Source organism: Trichechus manatus, unplaced genomic scaffold (assembly GCF_000243295.1).
Source record: "Trichechus manatus latirostris isolate Lorelei unplaced genomic scaffold, TriManLat1.0 scaffold00025, whole genome shotgun sequence".
Classification (NCBI taxonomy): Eukaryota; Metazoa; Chordata; class Mammalia; order Sirenia; family Trichechidae; genus Trichechus; species Trichechus manatus.
The window spans coordinates 2,898,117-2,916,550 of NW_004443961.1; the positions used below are offsets into that span (position 1 = coordinate 2,898,117).

The following is an 18,434-nucleotide window of genomic DNA, read 5'->3' on the forward strand; positions in this document are numbered from 1 at the left end:
ATCAAGAAGAGAGCCCAGCATGTGCAGAAGCCTTGACACAGGAAAGATGCTGGTATTTAGGAGGAAATGAGAAGTCCAGAGTAGCTGTTTCTAATACATGAAAAGGATACCAGAAAAACATAAGGTTAAACAAGTAGGTAAAAAACGAACATCCAAGGTGGTGGAAACAAATATTTTCCACTAGAAGGCCATAAAATGAATTTTAATGGGTGACAGCAGCATTAAAAAAAAAAAAAAGCAAGACTCGGACTAGATTAGACTGGACAACCTCAGAGCATATTGTACCTAGTAAGGATAAAAATTATTTCAAGAAACTTTTTTTTCCTATCATATACATAGCCGATATTTATATTTATATATTTACCTGAGTATAAAATGTATGTCTCACTTTCAGACTGTGAGTGGTAGTCAAAAAAGCTTGGAAGCCACTATTAATGGGCTATGGTAAGAAATTTTGTGCTACGCGGGTCCAATTTACAAACAAGAACACCTGAGCAACCAGATCCATGTGCACTGGCCCCAAAAGGTTTGCAAAAAAAAAAAAAAAGAAATTGAGTAACAAAAAAGCTTGTGAATACCCTGTCCGCAGTGTCTCCTGATTCAGGTCCATTTGTGTCACCCTGTGAATTTAAAGCTACCAAGTAGCCTGCTCCTGTCTCACCTGTCACTAAAGGCTGTTGTTGCTTTTAGGTGCTGTAGAGTCAGTTCTGACTCACAGCGATTCTATGTACAAATGAACTAAACACTGTCCTGTCCTGTGCAATCCTCACAATCTTCGTTATGTTTGAGCCTACTGTTGAAGCCCCTGTGTCAATCTATTTCACTGAGGGTCTTCCTCTTTTTTCTCTGACCCTCTACTTTACTAAGCATGATGTCCTTCACCAGGCATTGCACCAAAGGCTACTCTTCATTTAATTCATTCAACAAATACAGATTGAGCACCTACCATATGCTATTGTTTTGGATGTTAGAGATAGAAAGGGGAGCAAACAAGCAAGGTCCCTGCCACACGAAGTTTACATTGTAATGAGGGGAGAATACAAATGACAGATAAGTGAAAACAGACAGACAAGAGAATGACAGCTAGCCATAAGTTCTGTGGATGAAATGTGGCCAATGGCAGAGAATAGTATGAAAACCTTACTTTAGGTAAGGTGGCCAGGAAAGGCATCTTCAAAGAGGTGACATTCAAGTTGAGACCTGAAGAATGACAAGTAAGCAAATGTGAAGATACATGGGGGAAGGCAACGCATACAAAGTGCAACCATCCCACGAAAGAAACAGTTGGAGTGCAGATATAAGTAAACATGCAAATCAGACTCTGGAGCTTAGGCCATAGAAAAAAATTGGCCAGATAACAAGCCTGAGGAGGTACCAATAAGGTAGGAAGAAAACAGGAGACTATAGAGTCAGTGAAACCACAAGGAGACAGTGATCTGAGTATAGAGGGGCTGACTGGTTGACTGCTAGAAATTAGGTACATTTAATCTAGAAGAATGTCTATTATTAGATTAAGCAAGTGGAGGCCATCAACGATAACACTGAAAAGAGCAATTTCATTGCAGTGTGGGGAAGGAAGCCAGGCTGAATGTGTGGTCAATCCTGACAGGCTTTAGTAAGAAGAGGAACAGAGAAAGAAGACACTTGGAGATGACTCTAGTCCAGACATGCAGGTGTTACGTCCCAGACTCAAAGGCAGGCAGATGACGAACTGAAGCAGTCTGGGGCCTTAGAGCGTTACCTGGGAGGCCAGTCTATTCGTCTGACTGCTTCTGAGGGTCGGACTAAGATTTATTCCTGCCATTCTTTCTAGAACCTTCTGGTCAGTAAGAAGCACACTCTTTATGAACCAGCCCTAGACTTTATATAGCTGGGGAATTATACTCAGATCTTAAAAGACGTCAGTCTCTTTTTGAGGCACAATACTGGGATTCCCAAGCTTTTAAAATCCATACCGCCCAATAAGGATTTACCACTCTAGCTGCTAAATGTTTGTTTCCGCAAGATTTTATCAGGCTTTACTTCTGCAGCTGTTTTACAACAGTAACAACACTGAAGGTGAATATAATTTTTCAACAATACAAATTTTCCACGTTTTCCCCCCATCATTACTGCCCTTCTCATCCTGAATGTTGTACTTCAGGACAGATCTCGGAATGTTCTTTTTGACGATGACTGAAATGTCATTCCTCTTCACTCTGTCAGTCGCAGCAAAGTAGGCCACAGGACTGTCTGATTCAAAAATGGCCAACACCAGTCCATTTCAGTTCACTAATGCCTAGGATATCGATGTTTATGTGTTCCATTTCATTTTTGACGACTTCCAATTTTCCTAGATTCACACTTCATGCATTCCATGTTCCGGTTATTAATGGGTGTTTGCAGCTGTTTCTTCACATTTTGAGTCGTGACACAACAGCAAATGAAGGTTCCGAAAGCTTGACACCATCCACGTCATTAAGGTCGACTCTACTTTGAGGAGGCAGCTCTTGCCCAGTCTTTTGAGTGCCTTCCAGCCTGGGGGGCTCATCTTCTGGCACTATATCAGACAATGTTCCTCTGCTATTTAAAGGTTTTTGCTGGCTAATTCTTTTCAGCAGTAGGCTGCTGTGTCCTTCTTCCTAGTCTGTCTTAGTCTGGAAGCTCAAATGAAACCTGTCCACCATGGGTGACCCTGCTGGTATTTGAATACCAGTAGCATAGCTTCCAGCATCACAGCAACACTCAAGCTCGGACAGTATGACAAACTAACTGTCCTGAAGTACAATGCGGCCAGTGATAGGATAATATCCATACGCCTACAAGGAAGACCAGTCAATGTGACTATTATTCAAATTTATGCACTAACCACTAAGGCCACAGATGAAGAAACTGAAGATTTTTACCAACTTCTGCAGTCTGAAATCGATCAAACGTGCAACCAGGATGCAATGATAATCACTGGTGATTGGAGTGCGGAAGTTGGAAACAAAGAAGGATTGGTAGTTGGAAAATATTGCCTTGGTGATAGAAACGATACCAGAGATCGCATGATAGAATTTTGCAAGACCAACGACTTCTTCATTGCAAATATCTTTTTTCAACAGCATAAACGACAACTATACATGTGGACCTCACCAGATGGAATACACAGGAATCAAATCGACTACATCTGTGGAAAGAGACGATGGAAAAGCTCAATATCATCAGTCAGAACAAGGGCAGGGGCTAACTACGGAACAGGCCATCAACTGCTAATACGTAAGTTCAAGCTGAAACTGAGGAAAATTAGCACAAGGCCACGAGAGCCAAAATACGACCTTGGGTATAAACCACTTGAATTTAGAGACCATCTCAAGAACAGATTTGACGGGTTGAACACTAATGACCAAACATCAGACGAGTTGTAGAATGACATCAAGGACATCATATATGAAGAAAGCCAGAGGTCATTAAAAAGACAGGAAAGAAAGAAAAGACCAAAATGGATGTGAGAAGAGGCTCTGAAACTTGCTCTTGAACATCGAGTAGCTAAAGTGAAATGACAAAATGATGAAGTAAAAGAACTGAACAGAAGATCTCAAAAGGCAGCTCAAAAAGACAAAGTGAAGTATTACAATGACCCGTGCAAAGAGCTGGAGATAGAAAACCAAAAGGGAAGAACATGCTCACATTTCTCACGTTGAAAGAACTGAACTAAAAATTCAAGCGTCTAGTTGCAATAGTGAAGGATTCTATGGGGAAAATATTAAACGATGCAGGAAGCATCAAAAGAAGATGGAAGGAATACACAAGGTCATTATACCAAAAAGAATCGGCCAACGTTCAACCATTTCAGGAGGTAGCCTATGATCAGGAACTGATGGTACTGAAAGAAGAAGTCCAAGCTGCGCTGAAGGCACTGGTGGAAAACAAGGCTCTAGGAATTGATGGAATACCAACAGAGATGTTTCAACAAATGGATGCAGCGCTGGAAGTGCTCACTCATCTATGACAAGAAATTTGGAAGACCTGACCAACCGACTGGAAGAGATCCATATTTATGCCTATTCCCAAGAAAGGTGATCCAACTGAATGTGGAAACTATCGAAAAATATCATTAATATCACATGCAAGTAAAATTTTGCTGAAGATCACTCAAAAGTGGTTGCAGCAGTATATCAACAAGGAACTGCCAGAAAGTCAAGCCGGATTCAGAAGAGGATGCAGAACCAGGGATATCACTGCTTATGTCAGATGGAGCCTAGCTGAAAGCAGAGAATACCAGAAAGAGGTTTACCTGTGTTTTATTGACTACCCAAAGGCATTCGACTGTGTGGATCATGACAAATTATGGATAACACTGCTAAGAATGGGAATTCCAGAACACTTAATTGTGCTCATGAAGAACCTGTACATAGACCAAGAGGTAGTCATTCAAACACAACAAGGGGATAATGCGTGGTTTAGAGTCAGGAAAGGTGTGCATCAGAGTTGTATCCTTTCACCATACCTATTCAATATGTATGCTGAGCAAATAATCTGAGAAGCTGGACTCTATCAAGAAGAATAGGGCATCAAGATTGGAGGAAGATGCACTAACAACCTGCATTATGCAGATGACACAACCTTGCTTGCTGAACGTGAAGAGGACATGAAGTACATACTGATGAAAATCAAAGACCACGGCCTTCAGTACGGATTACACGTCAAGATAAAGAAAACCCAAATCCTCACAACTGGACCAATAAGCAACATCATGATAAATGGAAAAATGATTGAAGTTGTCAAGGATTTCATTTTACTTGGATCCACAATCAACACCCATGGAAGCAGCAGTCAAGAAATCAAAATATGCATTGCATTGGGCAATCTGCTGCAAAAGACTTCTTTAAAGGGTTAAAAAGCAAAGATGTCACCTTGAAGACTAAGGTGGGCCTGACCCAAGCCATGGTGTTTTCGATCGCCTAATATGCATGCGAAAGCTGGACAATGAATAAGAAAGACCAAAGAAGAACTGAAGCCTTTGAATTATGGTGTTGGTGAAGAATATCGAATATACCATGGACTGCCAAAAGAACGGACAAATCTGTCTTGGAAGAAGTACAACCAGAACGCTCCTTAGAAGCAAGGATGGCGAGACTACGTCTCACATACTTTGGACGTGTTATCAGGAGGGATCAGTTCCTGGAGAAGGACATCAAGCTTGGTAAAGTAGAAGGTCAGCGAAAAAGAAGACCCTCAACGAGACAGATTAACACAGTTGCTGCAACAACGGGCTCAAGCATAACAACGATTGTGTGGATGGCGCATGACCGGACAGTGTTTTGTTCTGTTGTACATACAGTCTCTATGAGTCGGAACCAACTGGATAGCACCTAACAACAACAACAACATCCTGAATGTGACCTAGTCATTAATAATGCCTTCAACTATAAATCCCCATTTTACAGATTAGGAAACCTAGGGGCAAAGAAGTTATTTGCCTGAAGTTATACAACTAGTCAATGAGAGAAATGATACTTGAACATGGGTCTCTGAAGTTCATTTAAAAAATTATTAACACAATTTTGTTCTAAACCTAAAAAAGCTTATGCTGATTTCTTCCACTGCCTCTCATTGTAAAACAAGTGGGGATGAGGGGAAGGGGAGAAAACAAAAGTGTCTATACTGTTTCAAGGATTATCATATAGAACTATTCTGGATGTCAATCTACCGAATGTGAAAATATCACAGAGCAAATTGCCCTTAATGTGGCATAACTTAATTCTACTGATGGATAAAATGGATAGAAATAAAAACGTATATCGACAGGGCAGTCAAATAACGTTTCTCTTGAAAGCTATTTAACTAAAATAGCCATGGTTGAAAAATTACTAAGTATGGACTTTTCTATACATTTTATGAATATCCAAAGAACACTGTACATTTACAAAATAAATGTAACTATAAAGTATGAGGTGGACTAAAAACATGAAAAGGAATTCCTATGAATAAAAAAAGACTCTTAGCCTTTAAGTCATCAGCCAAAAAAAAAAAAAAAAAAAGATTAAACCACAAGTTTAATCGTTATCTAAAATGATACACAATAGTATAAAATGTATAAAATTTACTTAAAACATTTTTTTTGTAACTAGCCAATCCTTCCCCCTAGATCTCTAAACAACTCCAAATCGCCATCACTGGAAAGGACCACGTGTTGAGGGTCGGGAGATGTGAACTCCAGAAATTAACTGGGTGGGCAATTATTGTATTTCTCTGGACCTCAGTTTACTCATCTGTCAAGTGGAAGGGGTAGAATAAATAATCTCCATGACCTTCCTAACTCTGATATTCTGAGAAGTCATATTTGAAAGTCTTCCTTTTCTGGAGAGACTGTTTTTCTGTGATTAACAAAACGAGCCTTTTTCTAATTATAAAGATCGTCATGCTTTTTTCTGCAAAAGGGTAGTTTCTCCATGAGGACTTCCAGTGTAACCAGCCATACATACACTTGCTGAAATCCAAACGGCAAGTGGACTCCCAAACCAGATTCTATAGCAATTTGAGAGTGTAGACCATCAAAAGCAGAAAAGAAGAAAGCATCTTTTCCATCTCAATTACAGAAATTTTGTATAACCATTTCATCTAAGCAGAAAGAATCTGAGACATAATAATAAAGTATAATTTCACCTGAAAATACTGAAAGTTACTATTTCACTTAAAGAAGAAAAAATCAAAGAGTACTGCTTTTACGGTTCCTTATTCACCATTTTAAAAATGTATAGAAAAAAATAATTGGATGGCTTCAGAAAATACATACGGTGTTCAAGAGATGACTGTTTAAAAAAATGTGAGTCTTGCCCACATGCTTACGGATTTTGAATAAATCCACTCAGTGACAACACATTGATGTACCATCCCCCAAAGTGCACATATGATATTATTAGACATTATTAAGATAAAAGGGTTCTGTGGTTCAGTTTTTAAAATACTGGGTTTCTTAACTACCAGACTTCTCAGAGCCTTTAAAAGACCAATAGAAACTGAGAGTCGTCAGTGGAGGGCATGAATTCAGTGTGTTTGGACACAGAGCTCTCATGAAACGAATGCTTTGTGGAAAGTCCTTTGGGAAATACTGTATTGGAGTTGATGAGAAATCTACAATCTACTCAAGAGGACAGATTATGAGGTTTCCTACTGCTCAATCGTATTACAACAGAGACCCACACAATGCGCACTTTTGCATTTTAAAACATTGACTATTCCTAACCAGTGAACAAGCTTGAAAGAGTGCCTGACAGAAGAAAATCCTTGTAAATAAAAAAATATTTCTTAATTTGGCCATGATGTAGTATGTTGTTTTTATTTTCATTTTAACTAGTGTAATGGAGGAGAGGATGGGAGAGGTATGAGTCAAAAAAAAGTGCAGGAAAGGAAAACATATCATTTTATAATTTTTAATTTTTTAGCTACACAAAGACCTTTTGATTGAAATGGACTCTCTCTATATGGTACGCAGTGTTTCCCAGCTTGTTTAACCACAGTGCTCGAAAGGATTAGAAATCATAAATTTTAAGAATCTATAGAAATGGGCAAGACCATGAACCAGCCTTGGCAAAATTCTTCTCAGGAAAACTACTGCAATGAAATATATATGGTTTAGACTGGGTTCCTTCAGAAGCAATGATAGAATAAGCAGGAGCAAAAGCGAATTAAGTTACCTTCTCCCTTGAATGAACAGCTACTCTACACCATTGCCCAGCACTGGAGAGCAGTCTCAACTGTTCAACTGAAATACACGCTCACTCAATAACTCACACTGTTAAACCTGTTAGGATGATAGTAACTGCACATATTCACAGCGAGAACCAGGTAAACACTTTAGTATCATCAAATGACAATGATTACACACTTTTGTAAGTGATGACTCGTCTCTGAGAGCCATCATCACCTCTTGAGTGAGACCCCATGCATTACGGCTGCATGGCATGGGGACACTGGTGACAAGAGCATCACTGAGCCAGTCCTTACTAGGCATGCACAGATTGTAGGACCAAGTACTGGGTGCTTCAAAGTTCAAGATGAAGTTCAGAGTCCCTATCTTCTGGGAGTATCATTAGCAAAAAGCGTTTATTATCGCCCAGAAGTGGGACTCTGTGCTCCAAGTCAGGGTTCAAACACTACGGGTTATTAGTTCAGTGTGGTGGAATGGTAGAAGAACCTGCAGTACTCTTCCCTAACACACACAGAAGTAGACCACATTCAAAGAGGGAGAATTAGGGTCCTGAAATGAACAATAGATACAAAAATTGTATGTAGTCAGATGTCACCACCACAAAACTCCAGAAAGAGTGGAACAGACTGAGCTGAAAAAAAGAAAAGTCATATTTGAGAAATATATACAGTGAAACTTGTGAGAGCCGTAACTCGATGGGACTGCCTTGTTCTTCCGGGTCTCTCAAGCTTTCCATCTTTGACAGGGTGCAGCCTTACCACTTTCTATCATTTATTTTAGTGGAAAATATTTGAGATTTTCTTCTCTGACAGGTTTCTGCCTTACACAGGTTCTGGCTTCCGCAGGTTTTGCTGTATATATATATATATAAGTAGCCCTCTAGCTACTGAAATTTTGAGAGTAATTCATGGCAATACAATGATTTTTCTTTAGTAATGCAAAGGTGATGGTACCGAACCTTTAGTCACAAATTACACTTGAGAGTAACCGAGAGTTTTCTAAAGATGTCTCTTCTCTCCCTTGACCAAGGGTACACTTTTGTGAAATGACTGGCTGGAACTGGGGAGATAATCTGGGCCCACAGAACAGATCAAACCTAATTAGACTTTGTGTCAAATTAACTCATGACCTGGACCTCATTAGTCAGGATCTAAGCAACTAAGCCAACAGGCCACAGAAAATACATGCTAGCCCTAGAGCTTTACTGTGAATCATTTCTGCACTTAAATGGGCCTGTAATTTAAAAGGGACAACTTTAGAGATGCTGGTTCTCTAACATTTTTTGAATAAATGGAATTCATTCAACTCATATTTACCTAGTACATAGAAGACCTTAAGCTCAGTGGTGGAGTAATTTAAAAATGTACAAGACAATAGACAGCCATGAGAATATAGGCAGGAGAGAAAAATGTGAACAAAAAACTATAGTACATAACATTACAGCAACAACTAATATTTGCTCAGTGCTTACTATTTCTCAGATACTCTGCAAAGTACTTTTGATAAGCCAATTATCCCCATCTCACAGATGCACAAAGGGAAGCAGCTGAGGTAACTTGCACAAAGTCACACACTACTAAGTAGTAGCAAAGCCTAATCTCTCCACTCTACCTCGGACCAGTACAAAATGATAAATGATTGTGACAGATATTGTAGGGTTAACTCTGTCAACGTCCATTCCAACTGTCCTTTTTCATTGCTGTCTTCCACCATACGGGCATGAAAGCTACAAACTCACATCCCCAGATTCCCCTGCAATTAGCCATTACTATGTCCCTCAGTCCTGTCCAAAAGGAAGAAACCAACACCCAGCTGGGAATTCCTGGGAAAGTCTGCTTCCTTATACATGTCACCGCTTTGTCCTGTGTCTTCAAGTCGATTCTGACCCCTAGCAATCCTATGTGACAGCTGGCGCTTACCCACTGCACCCCCAGGGCTCCTTTCTTCTTATTACTTCTTCCACCTTTGCCCTTCTTGATGCCTGGAATGCAGATGAGATGGCTGGAACTAAAGCATACATCTTATGAGGATGCTAGAAAAGCATGACCCTATATCCTTGAGCTGCTAAGGCAATGTCAGCTACAGACTAAGAGGAAGCACAGTTCTGTATAATTCTAAAGGCGTGTATCCTTTTGTCATCGGGTGGCTTAGCAATGAGCCAGCTCAGCAGGTCTAAGTCAGCTCAATGGAAGAACAGGCTAATAGCAGAAGCTGAGCTCCAGAGGCACCCCCCTTTCCAAGAAGGCCATTTTTCCATATCACACAGCCAGCTAGACTTTTCCCGCCTCAGCTACCTAGAAATATACAGCACATCATGGCAGATCCTTCTACTGGAGCAATTTTCACGGTGCATTCAGTCCGCTATGCCCCCTCTGCTATATGTCAGCCTGTAAAATTTTCTCCACAAAGGCTTATTTTATATTTGCACTATATAGAGCTAATGATTTGCACAAGATGCTACTTCCAGGCTTCTTATTATCTGACAAAAATAAAAGCCCTAATTTGCTTAAACCTCTATTTGTCACACTTTCTGGGATTGTCAGCTCAGAGAATTCTGTAATAAAAGTAAGAAAATGCTATGGAAGTAGACAGCAGAATGGTAATTTAGCTCTCCAGTGGGGTCTGGTATGGCTTTACCTGGGATGTTTTTGAACCAGGAGATCAAACTAGATGGGAGATGATAGACACTTGAACAAAGGCCGGTTTTACAGTGATTTCACTCTGGGGTTCTCGTGACAGATATTCCAGAAGCAAGAATGAAATGACAACTGACAACCGGGTGACCTGCACTAGTGTCTAGAAACCCACTGACTTTCCATGTAGCGTCAAGGTCCAATGGCGGGAATCTCTTCTAGTTGGCATAAATGTCAACAGTAGTTTGTATGATAAAGATTCCAAAGGCAGGCTACAGGAGGCCTTGGCCCTACCCACAAACAGTTTAAAAATATTCACAGTGTGTCTAAAATATGTAAAGAGTTATACACTCATTAGAGTAACAGAAACTTACTGAGCCATTACTATGTGCCAGTCACCTACGTATATGGAAGACAACAACCAAATAACAACAGTCCCCATCCAGCGAGAGTTCTTCCTAGTATGGGAAACAAAAACAAGCATTCATTGTACAACAACAGAAGTAAAAGTGTGATGGGTAGGTTTGTGTGTCAACTTGGCTGGGCCATGATTCTCAGTGGTTTGGCAGTTATGATATAGTTTGGCAGCTGTATGATGTTGTGATCACTTCCATGATGGAACTGGATATAATGTGATCACCTCTATGATGGGATCTGCTGTGAGTAGCCAATCAGTTGAAAGGGAGTTTCCTTGGGCGTGTGGCCTGAATCCAACACAGATGGTCTTTCTGGCAAGGCTCGAGGGATTTTGCTTGATCTGGATCCTACAGCTGGCTCCTGTTCATCTGATCTCCAGTTCTTGGGACTTGAGCTAGCAGCTTACCTGCCATCTTACCTGCCAATCTTGGGATCTGTTGATCTTCGCAGCCTGTGAGCAAGAGTCCTGCTCTCTGACCTGCCAGTCTTGGGTTTGCCCGCCCGTGGCTAAGTGAATCAGGAGAAGCCTCTTTCCTGACCCATGGACTTGGGACGATCCAGCCTCTACAACTGCATGAGCCATTTCCTTGATATAAATCTCTCTCTATATATATATTTACATGCTTTAGTGGTTTTCCTTCTCTAGACAACCCAGCCTAAGACAAAAAGTCAGGGCAAAGTGCTATCCTTGATAGAGGCAGGTAGGTTAACTGCAGAGAAGAGTCTGGGACATGTCACAAAGGAGGACTTTACAGACTAGCTTGATGCCAGTCCATAAAGACCACACCAGACTGAGCATGGCGTGCTGGGAAGAAGAAAGGAGAGAAGAGAGAGAATATATTCCAACAGAGAAAATCATATGCCCCAAAACACAGGGGCACAAAAGGGGAGTCTTTTGGGGAAATTACACAAAGCTGGCTGTGCCTGGGACAGGTGGAAAATGAAGCTGGGAAGGTAGGAATGGGGAGAATCCCAAGGTGGGGAGCTGGATTTTATCTGACAGATAAGGGAGGTTCTAAGGCAGTGGCGACATGCACAGAGCCAGTGACAAAAGCAATGAAGAAATGAACACAGGGTGCCTTTCCATTTCTATTTCTTTGAGCAATGTTTTGCAGTTTTCAGTGTACAAAATGTAGGGTCAATGAAAAGCTTTCATTTATATATTTATCTAGTATGTACCAGGCTCTGTGTTAGCGGCTAGATGAAGAACAACACGGTATCTGGATTGGAGGAAGACTCATTAACAACCTGCATTATGCAGATGACACAACCTTGCTTGCTGAAAGTGAAGAGGACTTGAAGCACTTACTGATGAAGGACAAAGACTAAAGCCTTCAGTATGGATTGCACATCAACATAAAGAAAACAAAAATCCTCACAACTGGACCAATAAGTAACATCATAATATATGAAGAAAATACTGAAGTTGTAAAGGATTTCATTTTACTTGAATCCACAGTCAATGCCCATGGAAGCAGCAGTCAAGAAATCAAAATGACATACTGCATTGGGCAAATCTGCTGCAAAAGACCTCTTTAAAGTGTTAAAAAGCAAACGTGTCACTTTCAGAACTAAGGTGTGCCTGATGCAAGCCATATTTTCAACTGCCTCATATGCATGTGAAAGCTGGACAATGAATAAGGAAGACCAAAGAATTTACGCATTTGAATTATGGTGTTGGTGAACAATACTGAATATACCATGGACTGCCAGAAGAATGAACAAATCTGTCTTGGAAGAAGTACAGCCAGTATGTTCTTTAGAAGCAAGAATGGCGAGACTTTATCTCAGATACTTTGGACATGTTATCAGAAGGGACCAGTCCCTGGAGAAGGACATCATGTTTGGTAAAGTAAGAGGGTCAGCACAAAAGAGGAGGACCCTCAACAAAATGGACTGACACAGTGGCTGCAACAATGGGCTCAAGTATAACAATGATTCTGAGGATAGCTCAGGACTAGGCAGTGTTTTCTTCCGTCGTACACAGGGTTGCTGTGAGTTGGAATCACCTTGGAGGCACCTAACAATAACAACAACAATCAGGTCCCATGTTGGGGACTTTAAATATATTTCCTCAAATCCTCACCAAAAAGCAAAAACCCAAAACCAAACTTGCTCTTGAGTCAATTTCGACTACGGCAACGCCATGTGTGCGCAGTAGACCTGCTCCACAGGGTTTTCAAGGCTGTGGCCTTTCGGAAGCAGACGGTCAGGCCTTTCTTCCAAGGTGACTCTGTGTGGGTTTAAACCATCAACCTTTCGGTTAGTAGTCAAGTGCTTAACTGCTTGCACCACCCAGGGACTCCATCAAATCATCACAAAAGCTCAATAAGACTGAGATTATTATCTTCTTGCCTCCTCAAGAAAATACATTAAGACTTCACGATGGTTAAGTATCTTGACCAAGGTTATAAACCTAGTATGTAGTTAAGTCAGGATTTTAAGCGTAGTTGAGCTCTTACAATGTGTCACGCGCTCTCCTGGCATTAGCGACATCATAGCGAACGGAGCAAACATACAGGTTGATCTCCTGACAATCGATGAAATCATCCAAGGAAACAGTGGGTGTAGTAAGATTAAAGAAAGCAAAAGGTATTGTCTGGAGGTACAACACTGATGGGAGGTGAGAAGAAGAGGTATGGAGAGAATCTGAATTCATTGCAGGTAAACAGAGAAAGTCAACAAATTGCAAACCTAGAAAAACCCAAATGGTAAATGAAAACGATCCTGGTGATCTGCAATAGTTCAGTCTGTTTACTTATAATAACTTCCTGAATCCTAATCCAAAGTGGCTGAAAACCCAAGTGAAATAAATTTATAAATTTACATTATCATTGAAGCAAAGGAGATGAGCTGGGTGGAAGGGTTTAGATAGGAAATGAGAGTGACTGAGTACTAGGCACTTTCATGTGGAGTTCCTAATTGAATATTACAAATCCCTCCAAATATACTACTTTATATTAATTTATACACACACAAACATACTTTATTTACAAAAAGAAAAAAATGTATAAAGTTTATAAGGCATGAAAATCACCATCAAGGGGTGTAAGTTCTTTCCCAAGCTAGGGAAAACTATTAAAGGACGTAACAATTTTAATAACTTAAAATATTCTACACCTGTCAAGTGAGAGGGTAAATGAGCATACATTCTTAATAAACATAGATGAAGCTCTAAACATTCATCTAATCTAAATGATGCTGTTCTAGTAAAGGATTGCTGTTGAAGGCACAGAAAAAGTGTAGGGTGAGTGGGAGGTGTCAGAAAGCGCACTATTTTCTCTAACCAAGTGGGAGAATTAAAAGACTCCCACACATGAACTTACATTGCTCCGTTGGTGTAGACAGTATCGCTTCCTTCCACATACTGCACCTGAGCTGGGTAGACGTGTTGCACCTGCTGCACGGTCTGTACCTGCTGTACCTGCAAAACAAATACGGCGACCTTGGTAAGAGGTAAATCTGAGAGAAAGAACACACAGAGGTAGATTTAGCTTCAAGGGGACTCCAGTGTGTCGATAAACATGAGGCTGGCTTCCAGGGAGACATGAGATTCGTGGTCCTTTCAGGATAAGTGCATGCCGGGTCTACACTGAACCACAAGAATTCAACAACCTCCTGGAGGCATATATGTATACAAACCCACTGCCTTTGAGTCAACTCTGACTCATAGCAACCCTACAGGACAGATGAGAACTGCCACATAGGGTTTCCAAGGAGCAGCTGGGGGATTCAAACTGCTGACCCTTTGGTTAGCAGCCATAGCTCTCAACCACTGTACCACCAAGGTTTCCAAACATGGAAAAACTACTATAATAAACCCCATATTCTCATCATCCCTTGGAAGAAAGGCCTGGCGATCTACTTCAGAAAAACAGCTATCAAAAACCCTGTGGAGCACAGTTCTACTCTGACACACACGGGGTCACCATGAGTCAGAATCAACTCAATGGCAACTTAAAGAAAACTTAATCTCCAAGTTCAGTAACTGTCATCAATTCTCCTCCTTTACCCTCTCATAGGGTTATTTGAAAGTGATCCCAGGGATTATACCATTTCACCAGTAAATATTTCAATTTGTATTTCTAGGAACATACTGGGGAGTCCCCTGGATGGTGCAAATGGTTAAGCGCTCAACTACCAGCCAAAAGGTTGGAAGTTCGAACCCACCCAGAGGCACCTCAGAAGACAGGCCTAGGAATCTGCTTCCAAAAGGTCACAGCCTTGAAGACCCTCTGGGCACACGTCTGCTTTACACACATGAGGTTGCCGTGAGTCAGAACTGAAAACTAACGGCGACTAACGACAAGAACATACTCAGACAGACAGCCTGGCTGCCATACCTGACACCTACACCACGCTCACTCGTTCCCCTGACAGGTGAACATTCTCACTAACTTTTGGTTTATCCTTCCATTGCTAGTCTTTCTATTATATATTTTTGGAAATACAAGAAAATACGTACGCATGTGTGTATCAGTATGTATATGTCTGGATACATACATATACTTATTTATACATGTGCAGGCATGCATACACACATGCACAGAGCTCATTCTGAGATAGAAAGTAGCATACTATACACGCTGTTCTGAACCTTGCTTTTGTCACTTAATAATATACATTGGAAATGGCTCCATTGTAGTGCATGTGCCTAAAAATCTAAAAATGAATGAATTTCTTTTTACTAGGATTATGGAAAATTTTCCTATGCTATGAAATTCAGAAGTGATAAAAATTAATACATTTTTCTACAAATTTTTTTTTTTAGTTTTTGCATCACAAAACTATGATAAGCAAAGCCAAAGACAAATGAACTTCTACAGTTTCATCAGAAAAAGAATAAGAGACATATATTAAAAAACGGTTCATACATACACATGTGAACGCCCACATTCTAGTTTAGTTAACATGCTAAAAAAAAAAAGAAAGAAAGAAAAACAGAACGACAAAAAACCTTGCAAATATCCGTAATACTGGAATGGAGAAAGTCTTCCTAAAAATAGTTCAACTTCCAGCTCTCTTACAGTCAGCCACACTTGGACACACAAACGAGAAAAGCATTTGTAGCACAAATAACACTGGAAACAAAGTTAAAAAGGAGGAAGTGCACTGGGGTAAATAATTTGCAACATACTTAACTATTGATCCACCACAAGGAATCCTTCTAATAAAGGATTAGTATCCCGAATATGGGGCCCTGGTGGCACAGTAGTTAAGAGCTCAGGCTCCTAACCAAAAGGTCTACAGTTCAAATCTACCAGCCGCTTCTTAGAAACCCTACGGGGCAGTTCTACCCTGTCCTGTAGGGTCACTATGAGTCGGAATCGACCCACTGGCAATGGGTTTGGTTGTTTTGTTATCCTGAACAGGGAGTCCTGGTGGTGCAGTGGTTGAGAGCTATGGTTGCTAATCAAAAGGTCGGCAGTTTGAATCCACCAGCTGCTCCTTGGAAGACCTATGGGGCAGCTCTACTCTGTCCTACAGGGTCACTATGAGTCGGAATCGACTCAACAGCAATGGGTTTGGTTTTGGTTTTATCCAGAATATGAAGAAACCCTGATGGTACAGTGGTTAAGTGTTGGGCTGCTAACCGAAAGGTCAGAGGTTCAAATCTACCAGCCACTCCGCAGGAAAAACTTGTAGCAGTCAGCTTCTGAAAAGATTGGAATTCCTGGAAACCCTATGAGGCTGTTCTACTCTGTCTTACAGGGTCACTATGAGTCAGAACCCACTGGATGGTAACAGACTTGTTTTGCTTATCCTGAATATATAGATAGCCCTATTTAAATCAACAAGGAAAGAAATAAAACACTGAAAAGAAATAAAAAGAAAAAATGGCTAAAGTATAATAATAGGCACATCACAAAATTAAAATGACAAATGATAAACAGATTTTCAAAACTCAACATCAAAAGCAATCAGATAACTACAAATTAAAACAAAATTTTTTTTACTCTAAAGAACCGCAAATATTACAAAAGGAATTATATCAATCATTGAGAAAAGTTTAACAAAACAGGCATGCTTACACATGCTTAGGTGTAATACAAATATGTAAAACCTTTTTAGTACAACAATTTATAAATGGGCACATCATTTGATACTCTTGTAAATTTCTTCTGGAGAAAACCCACCATTTGAAAAGAGTTGTTATACAATATTGTAAAAAAAAGAAAAACAATTTACAAGAGCATAGAGTTAGGAGAGAAACTTCAACAACTATGAAAACTGGAGTGATTACATGAATTACAAGAAAGTCATTCTATAGAATACATTGCTGATGTTAAAAGAATCAATGTGTATTTTAATAGTAAGATCCCCAAGACATTATCAAATGAAAAAAGTATGTTGCAGAACATTACATACAATATGATTTATGTTTAAAATATATGCACTATATATATGTACACACGTGTATGCACACGCACAGAAAGGAGGATAGAAGAACGCACAAAACATTTTTATCAATGGTTACTATGTTGAGTGGCATGGAAATGAGGTGGGAAAGGTGAAGCGACTTGCATTTTTTATGCAGCATACTTCTATCACCCTGGGATTCTTTAAATGAAAATAAATTCATATACTACGTGCATAAATAAAAATTAGTGTACAGATAATCAGGGAAAATTGTAGAGTAGGGAGCGAAGATATAACTTTGATGACTAAGGTGCTCCTGGACCCAAGCCCTAGTATTTTCAATTGCCTCATACACACGGGAAAATTGGACAATAAAAAAGGAAGACCGAAGAAGAACTGACACATCTGAATTATGATGGTGGTAAAGAACACTGAATATACCACGGACTGCCAGAAGAACAAACAAATCTGTCTTGGAGGAAGTACAACCAGAATGCTCTTTAGAAGCGAGGATGGCGAGACTCTGTCTTGCTTACTTTGGACGTGTTATCAGGAGGGACCAATCCCTAGAGAAGGACATCATGCTTGATAAAATAGGGGGTCAACGAAAAAGAGGAAGACCCTCAATGAGATGGACTGACACAGTGGTTGTAACAATGGGCTCAAACATAGCAACGATTGTGAGGATGGCCCAGGACATATGTTACACATAGGGCAGCTATGAGTCTGAGTCGACTTGAAGGCACCTAACAACCACAAGTAGGTTCAAGAGCCTTCCCTCCATGAAAACAATGAAGACTATAGCAAAAACTGAATCAGCTTTTTCAGAACTCTGGTCAAAGGTTTACAGCAACCAAGTTAACGGTGAATGGCGGGGGGTGGGGGAAGGCTATGTGAAAATCATAGGGAAGCTTTGCAGTGTTTTTACTTGCCCTTGACGCATCCCTCCCATAGCCAGGCAGAGGTTTCGAAGACAGTAGCCTCATTTTCAGTGCAGGACCTTGGTCCCTGGTTCTGGAGGGCACAGAGCAGCCCTGATTGTCAAAGAATTGAGGTTGTCTGTTTTACCCTGTCTGAAGGTTGGCTTTGTTTTGCAGAACTCAGAACATACTCAAGGTGGAAAAGCACAGCAGGTGGAAAAGTGCTTTCGGATAAAAACACTCAGAAAACTAAGAATAAAAAGGAAATTTCTCGAAATGATTAAGGGCATTTAGGAAAATCTCACGGCTAACATCATACTCAATGGTGAAGGACAGAACACACTAAAATCAGGAATAAGGATGCCTGCTTTCACCACCACCAATCGACATCGTACTACAAGTTCCAGCTAGAGCAATTCGGCAACACAA

General features: G+C 40.3%; 1 protein-coding gene across 1 annotated transcript in view; it reads right to left on the bottom strand.

Moving 5' to 3' along the window:
* Nucleotides 1–18,434, bottom strand: part of RFX3 (regulatory factor X3) — a 209,502-nt gene that overhangs the window by 116,024 nt on the left and 75,044 nt on the right. The window contains exon 3 of the mRNA XM_023728584.1: nt 14,052–14,149. Coding sequence (XP_023584352.1) covers nt 14,052–14,149 — 98 coding nt within the window. The remainder of the gene's footprint in view (nt 1–14,051; nt 14,150–18,434) is intronic.